General features: G+C 42.1%; 1 protein-coding gene across 1 annotated transcript in view; it reads left to right on the top strand.

Moving 5' to 3' along the window:
- Positions 1 to 23,525, top strand: part of LOC128832273 (sodium-dependent neutral amino acid transporter B(0)AT3-like) — a 73,345-nt gene continuing 49,820 nt past the window's right edge. The window contains exons 1-3 of the mRNA XM_054019519.1: positions 1 to 369; positions 15,433 to 15,573; positions 18,192 to 18,329. Of these exons, the coding sequence (XP_053875494.1) occupies positions 210 to 369; positions 15,433 to 15,573; positions 18,192 to 18,329 (439 nt within the window). The 5' untranslated portion in view covers positions 1 to 209. The remainder of the gene's footprint in view (positions 370 to 15,432; positions 15,574 to 18,191; positions 18,330 to 23,525) is intronic.

Below are 23,525 nucleotides of genomic sequence, written 5' to 3' on the forward strand. Positions count from 1 at the left end.
TTCATCATTCCCAGTTTTGGTTTTAAATTGCAAATCCTTACACTCATACATTTTGGGTGATGTAAAGTAATGAAAACTCCACCTCTTTTCCAGAAATCTTCAGACTCTCCTCATATAAAACTTGTAGGAGAGCCAGACTCTGAATTATATAAAGTTCCCCCCCACGATTCGTTAAACAGCAGGATAAAAGAATACCATACTTTGTAAAGATGTCAAATGCTCAGTCATTGGATAGCCCTGAAGTTCTTAAAGAAGATGACAGACCGAAGTGGGACAATAAATTCCAGTATATTTTAAGCTGCGTTGGATTTGCAGTAGGCCTGGGAAATGTGTGGAGATTTCCATACTTATGTCAAATATATGGAGGAGGTAAGAGCAATTAAACATACAATATTAATTTAACTATATATATAAAGCATGAATGGGCAGGGAAAATATGTTAATAAATCTAATCTTCTATTTTTGCTTTTTTAATGTAACCTTTTCCACAAATTTCAGAGTAGCAGCCGTGTTAGTCTGTATCCGCAAAAAGAACAGGAGTACTTGTGGCACCTTAGAGACTAACAAATTTATTAGAGCATAAAGGTGCCACAAGTACTCCTGTTCTTTTCCACAAAGTAGAATAGCTTTCTTACTGTGTGAAAGTGATATTTTTAAAAGATACACTGATTTAGAAAATGTCCACAAACTAAGAATGCTTTACAATAATCATGAATTAGGAAAAATCAGTGTTAAAACTTTTTACTATCATCATAAAATGAGGTGTTTTTAGTGGGGTCACACAGGGATTTAGTTTTGGCCCAATGTTATTCAATATCTTTCTCAATAATCTGTGTAATGCTGATGCCTTTGGGTTGGTCATCATCATCAGCGAATCAAACCTGGAACTTCTGGATTTTAATACATGAGCTACTACTACCTGAACTGAAAGACTCAGCTATCCTATTCTAAGGCTGTATAAGGCTCATCAATGTCTGTGTGATTTAGTCCCCACGAGAAGGGAATACAGTGCCACAGTGAGTGGACATGGCTTACATCTGGTAAATGTATAAATGTATAAAATCTATGCCAGTACAGTTTGCAGATGACACAAAACATGAAGTGTTAAATGACCAATCGGGATTGTTTGGTAAACTAAGTTTAGTTGAATAATATGCTTTTTGATAGAGCTAAATACAAGATCAGACATCTGAGAACCAAGAATGTAGGTCACACTTATAGGATGGGGGTACTTTGGAAACAAGTGGCTCAGAAAGCTATTTAGGTGGCACGGTGGATAACCAAGTGAATATAAGCTTCTGGTGCAATGTAGTGTTTAAGAGTATAAACACTTGGAAGTATAAGCAGAGAACTATCAAGTAGATGTAGGGAGGTGTTATTACAACTAAATTGAGCATTAGTGAGACCATTTTTTGAAATGGGATGCACACCTTTTAAAAAGTAAGCTGAAAAATTTGAGAGGGTGCAAAAATGAGCTACAAGAATGTTTCAAGGTCTGGAAAACCTGCCTTACAGTGAGAGACTTAAAAAGGTCAATACATTAGCTCACAGAGAAGGTGACTTATTGATGATTTATAAGCAAGTAGTAGGTGTCTAGAAGCTGAAACTAGAAAAATTTAGATTAAAATAATTTTTTTTACAGTAAGGCTTGTTAGCCATTGGGGATGAACAGTGAGGTGCAAAATTTGCAGATCAATATAAAATTACTCAAGATGATTAGGTCCAAAGCTGACTGCGAAGAGTTAAAAAGGGATCTCACAAAACTGGGTTATTGGGCCACAAAATCACAAACGAAATTCAATATTGATGAGTGCAAAGTAATGTACATTGGAAAACATAATCCCAACTATACATACAAAATGTTGGGGTCTAAATTAGCTCTTACCACTCAAGAAAGAGATCTTGGGGTCATTGTGGATAGTTCTCTGAAAACATCTGCTCAATGTACAGCAGCAGTCAAAAAAGCTAACAGAATGTTAAGAAACATTAGGAAAAGGACAGATAATCAAACAGAAAATATCATATTGCCACTATATAAATCCATGGTATGCCCACACCTTGAATACTGTGTGCAGTTCTGGTCGCCCCATCTCAAAAAAGATATTTTAGAATTGGAGAAGGTACAGAGAAGGTCAACTACAGTGTTTAGGGGTATGGAACAGCTTCTATACAAGGAGAGATTTAAAAGAGTGGGACTGTTCTGCTTAGAAAAGAGATAACTAAGAGGGGATATGACAGAGGGCTATAAAATTATGAACGGTGAGGAGACAGTGAATAGCAAAAAGTTATTTTGCCCTGCACATAACACAAGAACCAGGGGACATCCAATTAAATTAATAGGCAGTAGATTTAAAACTAACATAAGGAAGTGTTTCTTCACACAACACACAGTCAACCTGTGGAACTTGTTGCCAGGGGATGTTGTGAAGGCCAAATGTATGACTGGGTTCCAAAAAGAATTGGATAAGTTCATGGAGAATAAGTGCATCAGTGGCTATTAGCCAAGATGGTCAAGGACACAGCCCCATGCTCTAAACCTCTGATTGCCAGAAGCTGGGACTGGACAACAAGGGATGGATCACTGAATAATTGCCCTGACTTGTTCATTTCCTATGAAGCATCTGGCAAGGGCCACTATTGGAAGACGGGATACTGTGTTAGATGAACCATTGTTCTGACACAGTATGGCTGTTCTTATGTTCTTATGTCCTTAAAAATCTATGAATCTTAGTTATTTGAGTATTTAAAAATGAACCAGAATATTATTTTCCCAAGATTACAATAGTAGTACTTAGCAATAACATTTAAAAATCACTGGTGTGGAAGTGATTGAATAATTTTTTCTCTAATAAAGCATGTCCTGCCATGGACTCTTGTTGGTCTCTGGCTTGGGATTTTCCCTGAATGGGACTCAGACACCTGGCTAATCCTTTGGGCTTGGTTCCATCTCAATTATGGGGAGAAAAAAAATGATTCCAGACTCATCCTACAAGTGGAATGTATGATCCAAAAGGTATGATCTGTCAGAGTACACTGTGTTACCCTACATAACTTCCTTGCCTTTCTTACATGCTTTGATAAACAGTGAAAAAGTATCATTCACATCTGCCTTAACACTCAAATAAATGAATGGAGCCATTCACACCTCAGAGGTTTTGTTTCAGGCTCACTGCAAACATAACTGTATTGGTTACACTGGTCACATTTAAAAATTTAGATTTCTTTTTTTTTTTTAAAGCGAGTTTGTTCACAATCTGCCTCAAAAAAAAAAAAAAATCTTTGTCCTGAATTGAACTAAATCCAAATAAAATCTTTCAGCTGAAATACATTTTCACATGCCTCTGCATTTCATGGTTCCATTTTGGACTGGAAACAGAAGTGTCAAAATGTTATGAGAAAGTCCATTATTCTGAGATTTACAAATCAATTTTTCAGGTTCCAAATTGAACTTCTAAACCTTTTGTATTTTGTTCTTCACTAATTTAAACATAATTAGGACAGCTATGAAAAATGGCAGAAAAATTATAAACGTGCATAAATATCAAAAAATGCACATCTGCCTACTGAAGGGTTTCTTGCATATTCCTATGAAGCATCTGGTACTGGTTGCTGTTGGAGGCAGGATATTGTAAACTAGATGGAACATTAGTCTGATCAAGTCTGACAGTTCCCAAGTGCTTATGTCTACCCAGCACACAGCAGCAGTTAGAAAAAAAAAAGTAGAATGAGCTAGATATTTTAAAAAGGGATTGAAAAGGCTGAGATGTTATGCTTTGCACTTCCATAGTTATACCAGTGCAAAGTTGGTATAAAATGATATAATTATGTAGTAATTTGCATCCACTTTGCCCTGTTGTAAGCAATGACACAAAGTTACCGTGGTGAATAAGCTCTACTATATTGAACTACAGTTCTTGAAGTTCCAGTTTGGTTACTTTACCTTAAGAAACATAAAGTCATGAGAGTAAAAAAGGTGTGCAGCACCTGACCTCCCCTTGCTACTCCATCAGAGGCATGGCTGGGGATTTCATAGGCACTGTGGTACCTGGGTGCCCCTCTTCCTGTTCTCCACTACCTTCATTCTCTTTAGGTTATGAGCCCTACATACCCCTGACTATCTATATTAAGGAATTATACAAACTAGATGTTTCTTGTGCATTCAGAAACTCCCAAGATTATTTATTCTGGAAAGTAGAAATTAGAAGATGTTTTGCAGCTTATAGTTAAAAAAATGATGGCCATAAGGTTAATCAAGATAAATAAATAACATGGCTAGATTGATTGATTGAAGTCTTGTTAATTTCAAGCTAAAATGTGACTTCGGGTGGGATTTTCAAAAGCAGTCAAACAACTTAGAAGCACAAGTCCTTTTGACTTTCAATGCTTTAGGAACATAAATCCCATTTATAAACTTTTGAAAAAAAATCTCATCTTTCAAACACAGACCTGAGCAAGGAATGCACTGGGCCATATGAAATCCTGTAAAGCATTGTACCTCAGAGCCAGTCTATACTCTGAGGGGAATAGAGTATAGAATATCTGTGGGGATATCTGTGCCAATGTAGGTACACTACTACCTTAGTGTAGCTGCAATGCACCAGTGCAGTGTAGCCTAATTTGAAACTGTCATAGACAGGCACGATGACTTCCAAGGCATAAACTGCAATTCCCACAAGTGGTTCAGGTTTGGGTTTTATCCAAGTGTTTGGAAATCAGAGGTTATATTTTTCCTCATCTCTAAGTGCGCTACAAAACAAGAGATAAAAAGTAGGAACATATTTTCGATTAATGTCAATTGCTTCCCATCAGACCTCTGAACCTTATTCACGGCAATTTGTGTTACTAAGTAACTTGGGTCTAACACGCTCAGCTCAATAGATTTGCAATCACAGAGAAAAACACAATATCAGTGCTGAAACTTTTATCACTCTCTGTCGTTAGTGATTATTTGGGTTTATTGCCTGAGTTAAGTAAGTTATTTACTCGCTATGACTAATGGATATGGATGCTGTTTGCCAGAGTAATAGGAGGCAAACAGACAGGATCCCAGGCAACTGGGATTGTAAAAGATTATTTTTAAAGAGCCTATTATGTACTTTGGCACTTAAAATTGACATAGGAAAAAGGTTTTTTAAATAACAAATATGTATTGTGATTTGGAAAATATGTAGGACTTAAAAAGAAGTAGCTAGTCTAATAGCAACTTGGTGCAGTGTTTTATTTCTGATTATAGCCTACTATAGGTATGTCTGCCTCAAGCAAAAGTCCTCAGTAAGTGATCTTATGGGTCATATCAACTATTACTATTACTACTGCACCTAAGCCCAAGCATGTGACCTTACAGGATGAATTAAAAAAAAAAAAAAAAAAAAAAAAAACAAGTTACCTTTCTTGCAAAGAGCAAGTTTTATTGTGGGGAAATAAAGTCACATTTTTCAACTTGGCATTCAAATCCCATCAGGGAGGCAGTGCTAAACTGCACCCAAACAACTGACTTAGAAATCCCTATGGCCTACCTTATCCTCTAGTCTGATTTTGAACTAGCTGCCACAAAATACAAGAGTGTCTGGAATAAAACAGACTCCTTATATTCTCAGCAGGGAAATATGACCTATACATATGAAGTTCACTAGTCATCTCAGTAAATGGATTAGATCTTGAAAGTGAGAATTATGAAGTTATTGGAGGTAGAATAGATGTCTAATATGCTCCTGCTTCTGGCCAAGTTTGAAACTCAAGAGGCCTTTATTTTACTGTACGGAAAGAGAGAGGTTAAAATTCAAGTGTACCTTTTTCCTAAAGAAGTAACAGGATCAGGTATGTGAGCATAAAGTTGTAAGAAATTAAATCCCACTGTACACATATCTGGATACAGTGCATGTAAGTGCATATTCATAGAATTTAAGGCCAGCAGGGACCATTAGATCACCAAGTCTGTTTATCACAGGCCATTAAATTTCACCATTACTCCAGTACTGAGCCCAGTAACTTGTATTTGATTAAAGGCACCCAGTCTTAATTTGAAGACTCCAAGAGATGGAGAATCTACCACTTTGCTGGTAGTTTGTTCCAATCTTTACTCACTCTCACTGTTAAAAAAAAATTGGTCTTGATTTCTAATTTGAATTTGTCTGGGTTTAGTTTCCATTCACTGTTTTGCTTTCTCCACTAGATGAAAGAGCACTTTCATAGTTGTTATTTTCTCCCTGTGAATGTACTTATACACAATCAAGTCACCTCTCAATCTTTGTTTTGATAAATTAAACCGATTATGTTCTTTAAGTACAGTCCTAACCAGAAAAACTCCAGGATCTTCTTCTGGAGACTAGCCAGGGTTCCTGAGGGCAGGCTTAGGGTGTTGAGCCAGTGCCGGAACATGGACAGAACCAGCTGGTTGAGCACCAATGCCCTCCCGAAAGGGAAAGGCAATGGAACAGCCCTGTCCACCTCCATAACGAGTCAGATACCGTAAAGTGAGTAGTGAATGAGACAGGGGATTGCAGGAAAATAAAGAATGTCTTATGATGAAGGTAGTGGAATGCTGCTCTGGAGAGGTGGGGTCTAGCCCTGCCTCTCACACAGAGTTCTGGTATGATACTGGGCAAGTCAGTGAAACTAAACTTTTCACAGGTGTGCTCCTCATTTTCTAGATCCAGTGCACAGACATCTGTCATCTTCTGTCAATTATTTCATTAGTTCAAATGGCAACCTACTACTGCTAGCTGGAACTGCACTAGAGAGGGGCTTCTCCGATATTTGCTGGCAGCAGGGGAATGTTGAAACCCATGAATCTGGGTTTCCATTCCAGTCTCTGGAGGGGAGTGTATTTGAGTGGACACAGACACTTTTCTCTGTGTCCCCGACAGCCTGTACCCATTCTGTTTCTTACATATCTCCCACGCTAACTCGTCATCCAAGTCTCCCCAGGTTCCTCCTTGCCTCCTCATACCAGTCCTGGTTCCCACATCTAGTGAGTCCCAGTCTGCTGGTCTAGCTGTCTGAGTCCCAGTCTCTCTAGCCTAGTCTCTTTGACCAATCTTCTCCCTGGCTCCTCCTCAGATCCCTCCCCCTACTTGCTCCAAATCCCTTTGCACAGCCAAACTATTAACTCCACCGCTCTTCCCCTCTTTCCCTCCCCCCTTCCCAACCAATTCAGGTATCCTCTGCATTAGAATCAGGTTGCTTCCACCTTCTTGATGTTCCCTGGGTTCCAGGAGACTGTCTCCCTGCTCTTAGTTGCTCTGCTCAGAATCCCAGTGCCCATATCAGCAATTGTTAGGTTTTCTAATCCTTTAATCATTATCATAGCTCTTCTCTGAACTGGAGTGCCTCTCCATTTTATCAACATCCTTCCTGAGGCAGACATTTGGCATGAGAAATTTTCAGCCAAGCGGTTGAAGTTTGGTAGAATTATAAAATTATTTCTCCCTGTCTTTAACCTCAGCTGCCATGCAACCTTCTCCTACCCCCACTGTCCAGCCTCATGAAGTAGTAGTAGTAGTGCAGAGGGCAGGCATATTTCACATCAGAGATAGGTAGTGAAGGATGGGGAGGTAGGAGAAGGACTTGAATCTAAATCTGGCCCTGATTTCTATTGTGGAAATTCCCTCCTTCTCCCTAACACAATGCTGCTGCTGCTCTTCCTCCAGCTAGATTTTGAATGGACCTGATTCAGGCCCTGTAGGTGAAATAGACCATTTGTGGGTTGCTCTGGGATTTAGACATCCAGGTGCAGAGAGCAAGACAACAATGCACATAGCCAGAGGCAAAAACTTAGGCATGTACGGAACTTTAACAGGAGAAATTAAGGCAACAGGTGACTTAGGCACCTAAAGGGTTCAACAGCAGCTGAATAGGATATTGTGAATGTAAGGGGCATGTAAATGCTGGACTTAGGTGTCTAAGTCATATCTCTTACTTTTTCCTGACCCTCCCCTTGAAGAAGGTTCAAGTATGTGAGATGTCAGGTGATCGGAGGGGAAGGACAGAGACTCAGGTGGGGATCCTGGGGTGGAGAACTGAGGGAGGGTCAGGTTTGTGGGAATAACGTGAAGGGGAAAGGAGTCCAGGAGAGCTGGCTGTATTTTAAAGAATCATTATTTAGGTTGCAGGAACAAACCATCCCGATGTGTAGAAAGAATAGTAAATATGGCAGGCGACCGGCTTGGCTTAACAGTGAAATCCTTGCTGATCTTAAACACAAAAAAGAAGCTTACAAGAAATGGAAGATTGCACAAACGACCAGGGAGGAGTATAAAAATATTGCTCAGGCATGCAGGAATGAAATCAGGAAGGCCAAATCACACTTGGAGTTGCAGCTAGCAAGGGATATTAAGAGTAACAAAAAGGGTTTCTTCAGGTATGTTAGCAACAAGAAGAAAGTCAAGGAAAGTGTGGGCCCTTTACTGAATAAGGGAGGCAACCTAGTGACAGCAGATGTGGAAAAAGCTCATGTACTCAATGCTTTTTTTGCCTCTGTCTTCACGAACAAGGTCCGGTCCCAGACTACTGCACTGGGCAGCACAGCATGGGGAGGAGGTGACCAGCCCTCTGTGGAGAAAGAAGTGGTTCAGGACTACGTAGAAAACCTGGATGAACACAAGTTCATGGGGCCGGATGCACTGTATCTGAGGGTGCTAAAGGAGTTGGCAGATGTGATAGGCTCAGACTCATAGACTTTAAGGTCAGAAGGGACCATTATGATCATCTAGTCTGACCTCCTGCACAACGCAGGCCACAGAATCTCACCCACCCACTCCTGTAACAAACCCCTAACCTATGAGTTATTGAAGTCCTCAAATTGTGGTTTAAAGATCTCAAGGTGCAGAGAATCTTCCAGCAAGTAACCCGTGCCCCACACTGCAGAGGAAGGTGAAAAACCTCCAGAGCCTCTGCCAATCTGCCCTGAAGGAAAATTCCTTCCCGACCCCAAATATGGCGATCAGCTAAACCCTGAGCATGTGGGCAAGACTCACCAGCCAGACACATGGGAAAGAATTCTCTGTAGTAACTCAGATCCCACCCCATCTAACATCCCATCACAGGCCACTGGGCATATTTACCACTAAGAATCAATGATCAATTCATTGCCAAAAATTTAGGCTATCCCATCATAGCCTCCCCTCCATAAACTTATCAAGCTTAGTCTTGAAGCCAGATATGTCTTTTGACCCCACTACTCCCCTTGGAAGGCTGTTCCAGAACTTCACTCCTCTAATGGCTAGAAACCTTCATCTAATTTCAAGTCTAAATTTCCTAATGTCCAGTTTATGTCCATTTGTTCTTGTGTCCACATTGGTGCTGAGCTTAGATAATTCCTTTCCCTCCCTGATCCCTCTGATATATTTATAAAGAGCAATCATATCTCCCCTCAGCCTTCTTTTGGTTAGGCTAAACAAGCCAAGCTCTTTGAGTCTCCTTTCATAAGACAGGTTTTCCATTCCTCAAATCATCCTAGTAGCCCTTCTTTGTACCTGTTCCAGTTTGAATTCATCCTTTTTAAACATGGGAGACCAGAACTGCACACAATATTCCAGATGAGGTCTCACCAGTGCCTTGTATAATGATACTAACACCTCCTTATCTTTACTGGAAATACCTTGCCTGATGCATCCCAAGACCGCATTAGCGTTTTAAACGGCCATATCACATTGGCGGCTCATAGTCATCCTGTGATCAACCAATACTCTGAGGTCCTTCTCCTCCTCTGTTACTTCCAACTGATACGTCCCCAATTTATAACAAAAATTCTTGTTATTAATCCCTAAATGCATGACCTTGCACTTTTCACTATTAAAATTCATCCTATTACTATTACTCCAGTTTACAAGGTCATCCAGATCTTCCTGTATGATATCCCGGTCCTCCCAGCTTTGTGTCATCCGCAAACTTTATTAGCACATTCCCACTTTTTGTGCCAAGTAATAAGTAATAAAAAGATTAAACAAGATTGGTCCCAAAACCGATCCCTGAGAAACTCCACTAGTAACCTCCTTCCAGCCTGACAGTTCACCTTTCAGTATGACCTGTTGTAGTCTCCCCTTTAACCAGTTCCTTTTCCACCTTTCAATTTTCATATTGATCTCCATCTTTTCCAATTTAGCTAGTAATTCCCCATGTGGAACTGTATCAAATGCCTTATTGAAATTGAGGTAAATTAGATTTCCTTTCTCTAAAAAATCTGTTAACTTCTCAAAGAAGGAGATCAGGTTGGTTTGGCATGATCTACCTTTTGTAAAACCATGTTGTATTTTGTCCCAATCACCATTAACCTCACTATCCTTAACTACTTTCTCCTTCAAAATGTTTTCCAAGACCTTGCATACTACAGATGTCAAACTAACAGGCCTATATAGTTACCCGGATCACGTTTTTTCCCCTTTCTTAAAAATAGGAACTATGTTAGCAATTCTCCAGTCATACGGTACAACCCCTGAGTTTTCAGATTCATTAAAAATTCTTGCTAATGGGCTTGCAATTTCATGTGCCAGTTCCTTTAATATTCTTAGATGAAGATTATCTGGGCCCCCCAATTTAGTCCCATTAAGCTGTTCGAGTTTGGCTTCTACCTCGAATGTGGTAATATCTACCTCCATATCCTCATTCCCATTTGTCATCCTACCATTATCCCTAAGCTCCTCATTAGCCTGATTAAAGACTGAGGCAAAGTATTTGTTTAGATATTGGGCCATGCCTAGATTATCCTTAACCTGCACTCCATCCTCAGTGTTTAGCGGTCCCACTTCTTCTTTCGTTGTTTTCTTCTTATTTATATGGCTATAGAACCTTTTACTATTGGTTTTAATTACCTTTGCAAGGTCCAACTCTACATGGCTTTTGGCCTTTCTCACTTTATCCCTACACGTTCTGACCTCAATAAGGTAGCTTTCCTTGCTAATCCCTCCCATCTTCCACTCCTTGTAGGCTTTCTGCTTTTTCTTAATCACCTCTCTGAGATGCTTGCTCATCCAGCTTGGTCTACACCTCCTGCCTATGACTTCCCCCCCCCCCCCTTTCTTGGGATGCAGGCTTCTGATAGTTTCTGCAACTCCGCCTTTAGATCCATGAGTTCTTCAGTCCAATCCACTTCCCTAACTAATTTCCTTCATTCTTTAAAGTTAGTCCTTTTGAAATCAAAAACCCTAGTCCCAGATCTATTTTTGTTTATCCTTCCATCTAGTTTGAACTGAATTAGCTCATGATCACGCGAACCAAGGTTGTCCCCTACAACCATTTCTTCTATGAGGTCCTCACTACTCACTAAAACTAAATCTAAAATGGCATCCCCTCTTGTTGGTTCTTCAACTACTTGGTGACGGAATCCATCAGCTATCACATCCAGGAAAATCTGAGCCCTATGATTATTACTAGCACTTGTCCTCCAGTCTATATCTGGGAAGTTAAAGTCTCCCATGATCACACAATTCCCATTAGTGTTTATTCTTTAAAAACATTAAAGAGGTCTCTATCCATATGCAAATCGGATCCTGGCGGTCTGTAGCGCACCCCAAGCACTATCCCAGGGGAAGCTCTAGTGCAGGGGTCGGCAAACTATGGCACGCCAGCTGATTTTTAATGGCACGCTGCTGCCTGCCGAGTCCCAGCAAGCAGCACTGTGCCATTAAAAATCCTGCCTTGCCCAGCCAAGCCCGGCCCTGCCTGCTCTTCTCTGCCCTCCGCCCCCCCCCCCGCGGGGGCAGGGGGCAAGGGGCAGCAACTGGGACCTGCCGGCTTCTGCCAGCTCCCCTGTCTCTTCCAGCAGTGTGCTGGGTTCCTGCCCCTCCTCCTTCTCCCTGCTGGCTGATCAGGTGATGGCCCTTGCGAGGGTGGGGGTCTGGAAGAAGCAGGGTCAGCCTACTTGCTGCTCCTGGCGGAGGCAGAGAATAAGCTGAGGCAGGGCCTTGGGGAAGGGGTGGTGGTGGAATAGGGGCATTATCCCCTCCAGCCCTCTGCCCTGACCCCCCCCACAAACACCCCCAGCCCTCTGCCCTGAGCCCTGTGCTCTGCATACCCCCCAGACCCCTGCCCTGCCCTAACCCCCCCTCACACACACTCTGCCCTGAGCCTTGCATCCCGCACACCCCCCAGGCCCCTGCCCTGAGCCCTATACCCCCCTCACACACTCCCAGCCCTCTGCCCTGAGCCCTATACCCCCCTCACACACTCCCAGCCCTCTGCTTGACTCCTTCACCCCCCCACCATGACCCCAGCCCTGAATCTAGCACCCCAACACATACCCAGGCCCTGACACCTGCACCCCAACATACCCAACCCCCATCCCATGCACCCCCCACATCCTGACTCTTGCACCCCCCACATCCCCACCCCCGCCCTGAGCACCAAATGGGAGCTCCTGCACGCCGCGCCCCTCCCCCCCCCCCACATTCCCACCTGCACCCCTCGCACCAAATGGGAGCTGCCCAGGTAAGTGCTCCACACCCAAACCTCCTGCCCCAACCCTGAGCCCCCTCCCTCATTCTAGCTCCTGGTCAGACCCTACACTCCAAGCCCCAGCCTGCTCCTTCACCCCCAGCCCTATGCTCAGTGCACTCCCACCCTCAGCTCAGTTCAGAGAGAGAGGAAGAGAATGGGCCAGAATCAGGGAGAAGGTAGGTACCCACTGTATGTGGGCAGGGCCAGGACCCCAGTATGGCAGCGGGCTGAGCAGGTCCAGCAGCCGGGATCCCAGCTGGCAGGAGCTGGCGGATGGAACCCCTGAGCAGCAGCGGGCTGAGCCGCTCAGCCCACTGCTGGCCTGGGGTCCCGGCCACCGGCCCAGCACAGCCCGCTGCCGGTCTGGGGTTCTGGCTGCCGGCCACACTCAGCCCGCTGCTGGCCTAGGTGAACGGAAACCCCAGGCCAGCAGCAGGCTGAGCAGGCCGACAGCGTAAGATCGACATTTTAATTTAATTTTAAATGAAGCTTCTTAAACATTTTGAAAACCTTGTTTATTTTACAATACAATAGTTATATAATATATAGACTTATAGAGAGACACCTTCTAAAAAACATTAAAATATATTACCGGTACGTGAATCCTTAAAGTGAATAAATGAAGACTCGGCACACCACTTCTGAAAGGTTGCCGGCCCCTGCTCTAGTAGCTTTCTTTCCCAATGTGATTTTTGCCCAGACAGACTCTGTCTTATCCATTCCATCACTTCTTATTTCTTTACAGTCTACCTCATCGATATACAATGCTACTCCACCACCTTTGCCTTTATTGCTGTCTTTCCTAAATAGCACATACACTTCAATACCTGTACTCCAGTCATGACTACTATTCCACCTGTGGGGGGAGGGATAGCTCAGTGGTTTGAGCATTGGGCTGCTAAACCTGGGGTTATGAGCTCAATCCTTGAGGGAGCAAAATCAGTACTTGGTCCTGCTAGTGAAGGCAGGGGGCTGGACTCAAGACCTCTCAACATCCCTTCCAGTTCTAGGAGATAGGATATCTCCATTTATTTATTATTATGTTTCTGTTATCCCTATATCATCTGGTTTCACTTCCTGCACCAGTAGCTCTAGTTCCTCCATTTTGTTACCTAGGCTCCTTGCATTAGTGTACAAACATCTTAATTTTTGCTGTTTGGCTTCACTGACATTCTTTACCTGATTAGGCACAGACATTCTACCACCAGTATCACCTAGAGACTGGTATCTACACTACCCTTCCTCTTTATATCCATTCTCATACCCACGGCTGTATCCTTTCTTACTTCGTTTTCTTCCCTCTCAATGTTAAATTCCGGCAGAGAGATTACCTGGACATCTTCCAACCATCTCCCCCAAATTCCTAGTTTAAAGATCTCTTAATCAGTTGTGCCAGCCTCCATCCTAGAAGTCTATTTCCCTCCTTACTCAGCTGAAGTCCATCCTGAGAGAACAGTCCTCTGTCCATGAATGCTTCCATACAGCAAGTTAAAGAAGTATGGGCTGGATGAATGGACTATAAGATGGATAGAAAGCTGGCTAGATCGTCAGGCTCAACGGGTAGTGATCAATGGCTCCATGTCTAGTTGGCAGCCGGTATCAAGCGGAGTGCCCCAAGGGTCGGCCCTGGGGCCGGTTTTGTTCAATATCTTCATTAATGATCTGGAGGATGGCTTGGACTGCACCCTCAGGAAGTTTGCAGATAACTCTAAACTGGGAGGAGTGGTAGATACACTGGAGGATAGGGATAGCATACAGAGGGACCTAGACAAATTGGAGGATTGGGCCAAAAGAAATCTGATGAGGTTCAACAAGGACAAGTGCAGAGTCCTGCACTTAGGACAGAAGAATCCCATGCACTGCTACAGACTAGGGACTGAATGGCTAGGTAGCAGTTCTGCAGAAAAGGACCTCGGGGTTACAGTGGATGAGAAGCTGGATATGAGTCAACAGTGTGCCCTTGTTGTCAAGAAGGCTAACGGCATTTTGGGCTGTATAAGTAGGGGCGTTGCCAGCAGATCAAAGGACATGATCATTCCCCTCTATTTGATCATTCCCCTCTACATTGGTGAGCACTCATCTGGAGTACTGTGTCCAGTTTTGGGCCTCACATTACGAGAAGGATGTGGAAAAATTGGAAAGAGTCCAGCGGAGGGCAACAAAAATGATTAGGGGGCTGGAGCACATGACTTATGAGGAGAGCCTGAAAGAACTGGGATTGTTTAGTCTGCAGAAGAGAAAAATGAGGGGGGGGGGGTTGATAGCTGCTTTCAACTACCTGAAAGAGGGTTCCAAAGAGAATGGATCTAGACTGTTCTCAGTAGTACCAGATGACAGAACAAGGAGTAATGATCTCAAGTTGCAGTGTGGGAGGTTTAGGTTGGATATTAGGAAAAACTTTTTCATTAGGAGGGTGGTGAAGCACTGGAATGGGTTACCTAGGGAGGTGGTGGCATCTCCTTCCTGAGAGGTTTTTAAGGTCAGGCTTGACAAAGCCCTGGCTGGGATGATTTAGTTGGGGATTGGTCCTTCTTTGAGCAGGGGGTTGGACTAGATGACCTCCTGAGGTCCCTTCCAACCCTGATTGTCTATGATTCTATGAAAAGGCACTGGCTAGTAAGTGAGATGAGGGTGTTTGCTGGTGAGAGAGAAAAAGTGAATAAGTAATGTTTGCTGGAGGAGGAGGGGAGATTAAACATTTGAAAGGAGGAGAAATTGAGGGAACGTTTGAGGATATTTAGAGACTTATGATTACTGAAGAGAATCTGCATTGCTTAAGGGTAGGGGGTTTGTAACACTAAGAATCTGAGTCATGCCTCCCACAACTAATTTGCTGACTGAGTAATCTGACCCTGTGCTTGTACAAGGCCTACGGCAGTTGGGCCACTATCTGATTGTGGGCCTTGAGTATTACTGTAATAAAATATAAGCAGCAATAAAGAATAATTTGTGTGAGATGCAGAGCTTCTATGGCTTAACCAGGTTTAATTATGTTTTCAGGGACATTCTTGATCCCATACGTCATAGCACTTGTCTTTGAAGGAATCCCATTGTTTCATCTTGAACTAGCCATAGGACAGCGCTTGAGGAAAGGCAGCATTGGTGTCTGGAATACCATCTCACCTTACTTTGGAGGAGTTGGTATGTTTCTTTCTGTTTTTTTTCTCTGTAAACTAGTTACCCCACTGTCAAGAGCCATATTCAATACTGTCTAGGGAACTGGTTAAATAACTAAAACAAGTGCCTCAAGCTCCAACCCAGAGCAATACTGGCTCTAGGAAACTAAAGTTTGATCTCCGTGGTCACACTGTCCAGCAGTTCTTATCCATTCACAAGCACATAGGACTCCTCTCTGATATGAAACCTCAAAACCCTTTTATTTAGGAAACACAACAGACAGTTACATAAAATAAAATCAGTCTAGTGGGACACAGTGGGTTTGTTAAAAATATCTCAAGGCCCAAGTGACATGCCCAAGAGAACCCTGCTTGCCTCCCACTAGACCCATCCCCCTTTGGGTCCCTTCCACTCGGTTTGGGAAAAAGTAAATGAATTAGGCATTAACCCTAGACAGAGACAAACCCTTAATTAAAACAGGAGACCATTTGGGGTCCTTATCAGGAGTCACACAAACCTCCCTCCCTCCACCAAAAAAAAAATAGGAAAATGTACAAGTCCCCAGCAGTTAAGCATGTAGAGGAATACTCTTACTATTATAGGTCTGAACAGCGTAGCCCCAATTTGAGTACCTTCTGCAGGCCATTGACACTTGGGTGTAATGCTCACAAACAGCCTCCAACATGTAAGTCACTCCCAGCTACGTCTGTATGTGTGCGCTGCAGCCAACCAGCCACACTTTGGCTCTCACCAGTCTTCATTATGCTGCAGGGTGATCCCAACACCCCCTCTGTCCCAGATCTTACCCCAGAAATATATGTACAGCCCAGCCCTCTCCTGAACAGTACAAATATGTTAAGTGCATTATTCCTTTAAGGGAATAATATGCACACAACTTGTTACCCCAAATGGAGTTACCCAGACACTTAAACTTGAACACACTGGATGAGATAAAACAATAAAACAAGTTTATTAATTACAAAGATAGATTTTGAGTGAAAACACATAATGAGGCATAAAAGTCAGAAGTGGGTACAAGAAAAATAAAGATAAAATCCTTAACTGGTGCCAAACTTAACAAATATTAATTTCAAAGCAAAGTTCTCACCACATGCTTTCACTGACCAAACTGTCAGGTCAAGACTCCTATCTCCCAGAGTCCAACAGCTGCTTCCTTTGTCTCTTCAGGTGTAGTGAATGCAATGGGAGGGGGGTACCTTGAGTGTTTGTCCCTCCTTTTTATAGTTTCAGTCCCTTTCTTGAAAAAGATTTCCAGCTGAGAACCAGGAATCAAAGAGAGTCTATGTGGAAGGATAATCCTTACTGTTTTTTTTCACCTGTTTGAACTTTGTCTTTCCTTCCTGCTTGATGAATCTGTTCACTGCTTAAATGCAAATTAAAGCAAGGATGCATTCCTTTGTTTAGGACAGACCTGTTTGCAACTTCAATGGGGTTTGGAAAATGTGTTAACACCATACAGGGGAATATTATAACTTCACATACAATGTTGTCACACAAATGATACCTCACAATACATCTTATACAAAATTATTACAGTAATGTGTAGGGTGTGAACACATGGGCCTCTTCGGTCACATATACACACAATGAAAGACAGCAGCATTTTAAGCTACTACCTGTAATGTGTAGATAGCAGCAGGGTGCACCAGAGAGATTCCTCTGCCTGCAGCACTAAATGGGCACTCTACGGGCATGAATTTCCTCTCACTTACATCAATGGAAATCAGACTTTTCTGGCTTCCATCAAAATAAATACGGTTCTGCCCACTGATGCCTAGAACATTCCCTCAAGTATTGGAAGTGATTGGATGGGCAGCACCACAATCCTTCAGGCCAAAGCTTGTCTATTTGTAGCAGGATGGTGAGGAGCGGAATGTATATGTTTCATTCCATTTGAAGCAAGGAATCTCTGAAATTCTTCAGAACAGAATTTAGGCCCATTGTCACTCACCAACTGTAACAGTAAACCAACTTGGCTAAACAAGTTACCAAGACTACTGGACATCCTTGTAACTATAGCACAAGTAATTCTGGAAACTTTGGTTATTCTGAATGGGCATTGATTACAACCAAAAACATATAACCTTCTAAAGGTCCAGCAGAGTCCACATGAACATGTGTCCAAAGAGTCTGAGGCCACGACCAAGGATGTAGATGAGCTGGGCTAGGATCATGCTGAATTTTCTGACACTTAGTAGAGCCTTGCTTGCAATATCTTTGTTGATCCTCATTTACCAGACATGATTCTGGGTTATGGTCTTCATACATACAATGGCAAAATGACCTTTGTGAAGAGCTTCCAAAACCTGAGACTGAAGACTCTTGTACTGCTCCCAGAATTTGAAATGTTATCTAGCACTTTCACTCCTAGGGGAGGTTTCCCGTCTGTGTTGAGTAATTATCATCTTGGTGCTATTCAGGGGAAGAGACCATCATAGCCTACCTAGACTGTTTTTTAAAAGCACCAAAGGGAAAATCAAAAATACTCACACAAAAACAAAAATGAGAGATTAGGGCAAATGCAGTAGCAGGAGTGATATAGATTTGTTGGGTAAAGTAAATAAGTGTTCTGATAGCTTACGTAAGCAATGTTTAAACTGAGATTTTTTTGTATTCAATAGGTATTTGTTCATTGATGGTGTCGTTCATCGTGAGCTTATATTATAACACCATTTTAGCCTGGGTAATGTGGTATTTCATTAACTCATTCCAAGAGCCCCTTCCTTGGAGCGCTTGCCCACTAAATGGGAACAGAACAGGTAATTAATATTTCAAGTCTCTTGCCATTAATGGTGTTAAGGTTGCAAAGTGTTAAAACCTCTTTTTTATTCCTGTAACATGGCATTAAGTTCTACTGTACAGATTTTTTTAATGTCTCATTTAAAAATATTCTCTTTGCACTAGGGCTGTCAAGCGATTAAAAAATTAATCATGATTAATCGTATGATTAATCAGACAGTTAAAGAATAATAGAATACCATTTATTTAAATATTTTTGGATGTTTTCTACATTTTCAAATATATTGATTTCAATTACCACACAGAATACAAAGGGAACAGTGCTCACTTTATATTATTTTTATTACAAATATTTGCACAGTAAAAAACCAAAGAAATAGTATTTTTCAGTTCACCTAATACAAATAATGAAGTGCAATCTCTTTATAATAACTTACAGAATTATGTACAAAAAAATAACTGCACTCAGAAACTTACAAATGTAGATTTTTTTTGTTACATAACTGCACTCAAAAATAAAACAATGCACATCTTTAGACCATACAAGGTCAGGTAACATTATAAACAAGAACCAGGCAGCATTATCTCCTGCAAATGTAAACAAACTTCTTTGTATGAGCAATTGGCTGAACAAGAAGTAGGATTGAGTGGACTTGTATGGTCTAAAGATGTGCATTGTTTTATTTTTGAGTGCAGTTATGTAACAAAACAAAAAAAACTACATTTGTAAGTTACACTTTCACAATAACGAGATTGCGCTTCAGTACGTGTATGAGGTGAACTAAAAAATACTATTTCTTTGTCATTTTTAAAGTGAAAATATTTGTAATAAAAATATAAAATGAGCACTGCACACTTTGTATTCTTTATTGTAATAAAAATCAATACATTTGAAAATTTAGAAAAACATCCAAGATATTTAATAAATTTCAATTGGCATTCTATTGTTTAACAGTGCAATTAATCACAATTAATTTTTTGAGTTAATCATGTGAGTTAACTGTGATTAATCAACAGTACTACTTTGCACCTTTAGGGTTAGATGGTGACCCAGCCCTATATGGTCACACAATCATGTGAAGCCTTTGCTTCCATCATCCCTTTGCAGACAAATAATATTCCCCACATCACAGCTAAGGCATGATGTGAAGAGCAGGTCTGTATGTTGGCTACTTCTTCCTCCAATTGAGCAACTGGACTGAAGGGGAGCTGTGCAGTACCCAGTGTTGACAGGGGAGTAAGCTGTACCCTGTAAGAGTCTCTCAGGATTTAGAGGGAAGCAGAGAAGGAATTAGTATCGGTGATCAAATTCCTTTCTGGTGAGATGCAACTACACACTTTCCTTTTCACAGGACTCCCTGTGACAGGCAATCCCCCAGGTACAACATGGAACTGGGGTACCACTGTGCCCCCTTAGCTCTCCAGCCTTGGCTGTCTCTCACTAGTGACAAGCAGCAAACTCCTCCAGGCACTACTATCACTCAGCACAACATGTGGAGCCATACGTCCATCTAGATTGCATGAATGCTCCCAGAGCCATTCACGAATCACACAGACAAAGGCACCAGTAAATCTCCCAAGCCTCCAGGCTCGCACCCCCAGACTATGCCATCTTGCTCTAGCCTGACCAGTGTAAGTAAGTTTATTACCCATTCCACCCCTCCTTCAATGTGGAGAGGACATACACACAAGCCTTTGTGAACTCAGCTGAGATTTCCCACACACTTCAACCAAAGCAAACTGTTTTAAGTAAAACAGAAAACTGATTTATAATCTTTCTGTAGTTAATAAGTGGTAGTCATAGAAGGTCAGAAATAGTTACTGTTGTCAGACACTCCTGGTGTGGTGCTCTGCTCTGTTCAATGTTGATATCAATTGGCTGTGTGCGTGTTCCCTCTGTGTGCTGCCCCAGCTCTGTGCAGATAGCTAACACAGCAGATCCCAAGAGAACCCCCAATGACCACAGACTCTAGTAAGGTACGAAGGCATGTCAGCCAGGTTTATTGTCAAATGAAGCACAGTAATAGTTCCCCCTAGACTTTACTCTAGAGGATGTACTACGAATATGTGCCCCCTGGCAATAGACTCAGCTCAGTCAGTGGCGGGACTTTCCACTGCCCCCTAGGCTGGACAAAGATATCCACTCAGGGATGCATTCTTATACACAGATACAAACAAGTTACACATCACTCCTGACGTATTGAGGTGCAACCCCTCTACGCAGCAAGGTACAACCCCTCTACGCAATAAGGTGCCGCCTCTCACCTTGTACATGTTGGTTCGAACAAAACACTATCCATCATATTCCCCTTTTGGCACTGTCATTGGGATGGGTCAGTCTGTTCCTTGTTGTGTGTAGAATGTACAAATATGTGAATGTTCTGATATCTGGTGTCCAGTACGTTTTAGGTATGTCTCTTTTTGCAGCATCAGCCCTTTCCTTGCCAGCTTCTGTGAGCAGGGCCTGCCTCTGGCTCACAGCTTAACTTTGCTTTATGTTAGCAAAGTCTTGACCATTACTTTAGTTCAGGCCTTAGGCCTCATACTGAGCCTCTGATACCAAGGTTTATATCTCAGGGCCTCCTCTTACTACAGTTACCGAAGAAAATAAAAAGGTAAGTGCATAGTCTAAATCTTAAACCTTATTACGCTGGACAGTATTTGGATCTATCAGTTTTCTCACCTCACTGGATGTTACAATTCTTCATCTTGAGGATTCTCTCTCAAGCCTGGGACCAGTCTTCACAGTTGAAGTCTTTGTCTTCTCAGCGTTCTTGTTGTTTCCAGCATAGGTGGGGGGAGGAGAAAGTCCAAGGCATGATGCCACTGTCCCTTATTTTATACCCTCAGTCCATGTGCCTGGAAAATACTAGCCCAGACATGTCCTGGTGGGCTTCGCTGAGTCACAGAGTTGAGCAATCCCCCTGTTGTGGTCTTGTGCAACTGAGGTTATGACTACACTATGAGGCTTTTAGCGACACGGCTGTGCTGCTACAGCTGTGCTGGTAAAAGGCATGCAGTGTAGCTGCTGTTTGTCAGCAGGAGAGAGCTCTTCTGCCAACAAAAAACTTCCACATCTCCCCTCCCCCCGCGCCCCCGAGCAGCAGCAGCTTTGGCAGCAGGAGAGCACTCCTGTTGACAAAGCGCTGTTCACACCAGTGCTTTTTGTTGGTAAAACTTTTGTCATTCGGGGTGTGGGGTGTGTTTTTAACACCCCTGAATGACAAAAGTTTTGCCAACAAAGTGCCAGTGTAGACAAACCCTGAGTGATGAGTTCAGCAGTCCACATTGTGAGGTGCTTGTGCAACTGTCATTGAATTGTAAATCTTTTGATTACAACTCCTCTGATGATTACTGGTGCTTGAACACCCCCCTGGTAGTGGTTTGCCTTCTTTTTATGTCACTTACAACATATTTCAGTAACAACAATATATAGCAAAATCTGGTAACTTGGTATACACTAATACACATATTTTGACCAAACAGTGGGTTTCATAAGATCTTATATGACATGATTTATATGAAATATATTATAATTATATGATAGGGTCAATATGGGAGTTCCGGGGTGCTGCTTTGAGGTACAGAGTTACACCAGTGCAAAGTTGGTATAAAATGATATAATTATGTAGTAAATTTGCATCCACTTTGCCCTGTTGTAAGCAATGACACAAAGTTACCGTGGTGAATAAGCTCTACTATATTGAACTGTAATCAGTGCTCCGTACTTGAAGTTCCAGTTTGGTTACTTTACCTTAAGAAACAAAGTCATGAGAGTAAAAAAGGTGTGCAGCACCCGACCTCCCCTTGCTGCTCCATCAGAGGCATGGCTGGGGATTTCATAGGCACTGTGGTACCTGGGTGCCCCTCTTCCTGTTCTCCACTACCTTCATTCTCTTTAGGTTATGAGCCCTGCATTCTTTCTTCCTAGATGTGTACATTTAGGTGTTGCTCTGCTCAGCACTGCAAGGTCTAAATGGGGCTTAACTGTCTGAAGTTATTTCAGAAGTTACTTAAGCTCCTAAATCTCACTGAAAGTCTGTAAGAGCTATAATAAAATCATTTGTATGTTTGATACGTATGTTTAGTGTGTTAATATTTTTGTATTCAGTTCGCATATTTTTAGACTATAACTTGGCAATGTAGATGCTATTGTGAGAAAGAGTTCCAGAAGACAGTGTGACCAAGGGACCTCTTCATGCCAAATGGCTGAGGGCACAGGGGGTACATAGAGTTTTACTGGAATCCTGTGGGTCAAATATATACATAATAATTCAGTAAAAGGTGGCATGTGTGGCATCTACCAAAAGCCAGTAATATGCTGGTCATCAATCATTGCAAAGTGTATGTAAGGATATTTACAAATTATGTATCTATACTGAAAACTATGTTCTTAAGATATGCAAGTTAAGTCACCAGAAGGTGATAAACAGTTTCTATGCACGCAAGGGGTAGGAGACACTCATCTTCCTGACTGGTCATTGTTTGTTTATTTTGCATCTTACAATGCATGTCTATTTGCATGCAGAGCCACCATCTACAGGAAAGAGCACAGAGCAGGAGGGTGTCCTGTTTATGATGAAGATCAAAGAATTAGTTTGCTATATCAGGACAGAGCAGAGAGTCATACAGTATCCTTCACATAGGGAGACAAGCTGCTAGTGGGCATTGTCTTATGACTGGAGGATCACAGCCAGGCAGGCTGTTAGGCACTGGGAGAAAGACTTTGGAGTGAACTAAACTTTTAGACAAGAGTGTATCTTGTTCCTTAAGTCTAGGTTTTAGAATGTATTTAATGATTTTGTTTTATATATAATCATTTGTTTCCATTATTTCAACTTATCATTTGAATCTCTATGCTTCATTAAACTTTTGCTTGTTTTTTCTATAAACATATCTAAGTTCTGTGTGTTAAGCAGAGCTGTGATCTAAGGTGTAACAGATAAGCTGAGATATTCTGTTCCTTTGAGAGCAGATGTCAGAGTTCCCTCCCCACTCTGAACTTTAGGGTACAGACGTGGGGACCCACATGAAGATCCCCTAAGCTTATTTCTACCAGCTTAGGTTAAAAACTCCCCACAGCACAAATTCTCCCTTATTCCTTGGATTAAGTAATGCTGCCACCACCAAGTGATTTAAACAAACATTTAGGGAGGGCCTCTTGGAGCCCTACCTTCCCCAAATATCCCCCCACAAGCCGCTACATCCCTTTTCCT

The sequence above is a fragment of the Malaclemys terrapin genome, chromosome 2 (genome assembly GCF_027887155.1).
Source record: "Malaclemys terrapin pileata isolate rMalTer1 chromosome 2, rMalTer1.hap1, whole genome shotgun sequence".
Taxonomy (NCBI): domain Eukaryota; kingdom Metazoa; phylum Chordata; order Testudines; family Emydidae; genus Malaclemys; species Malaclemys terrapin.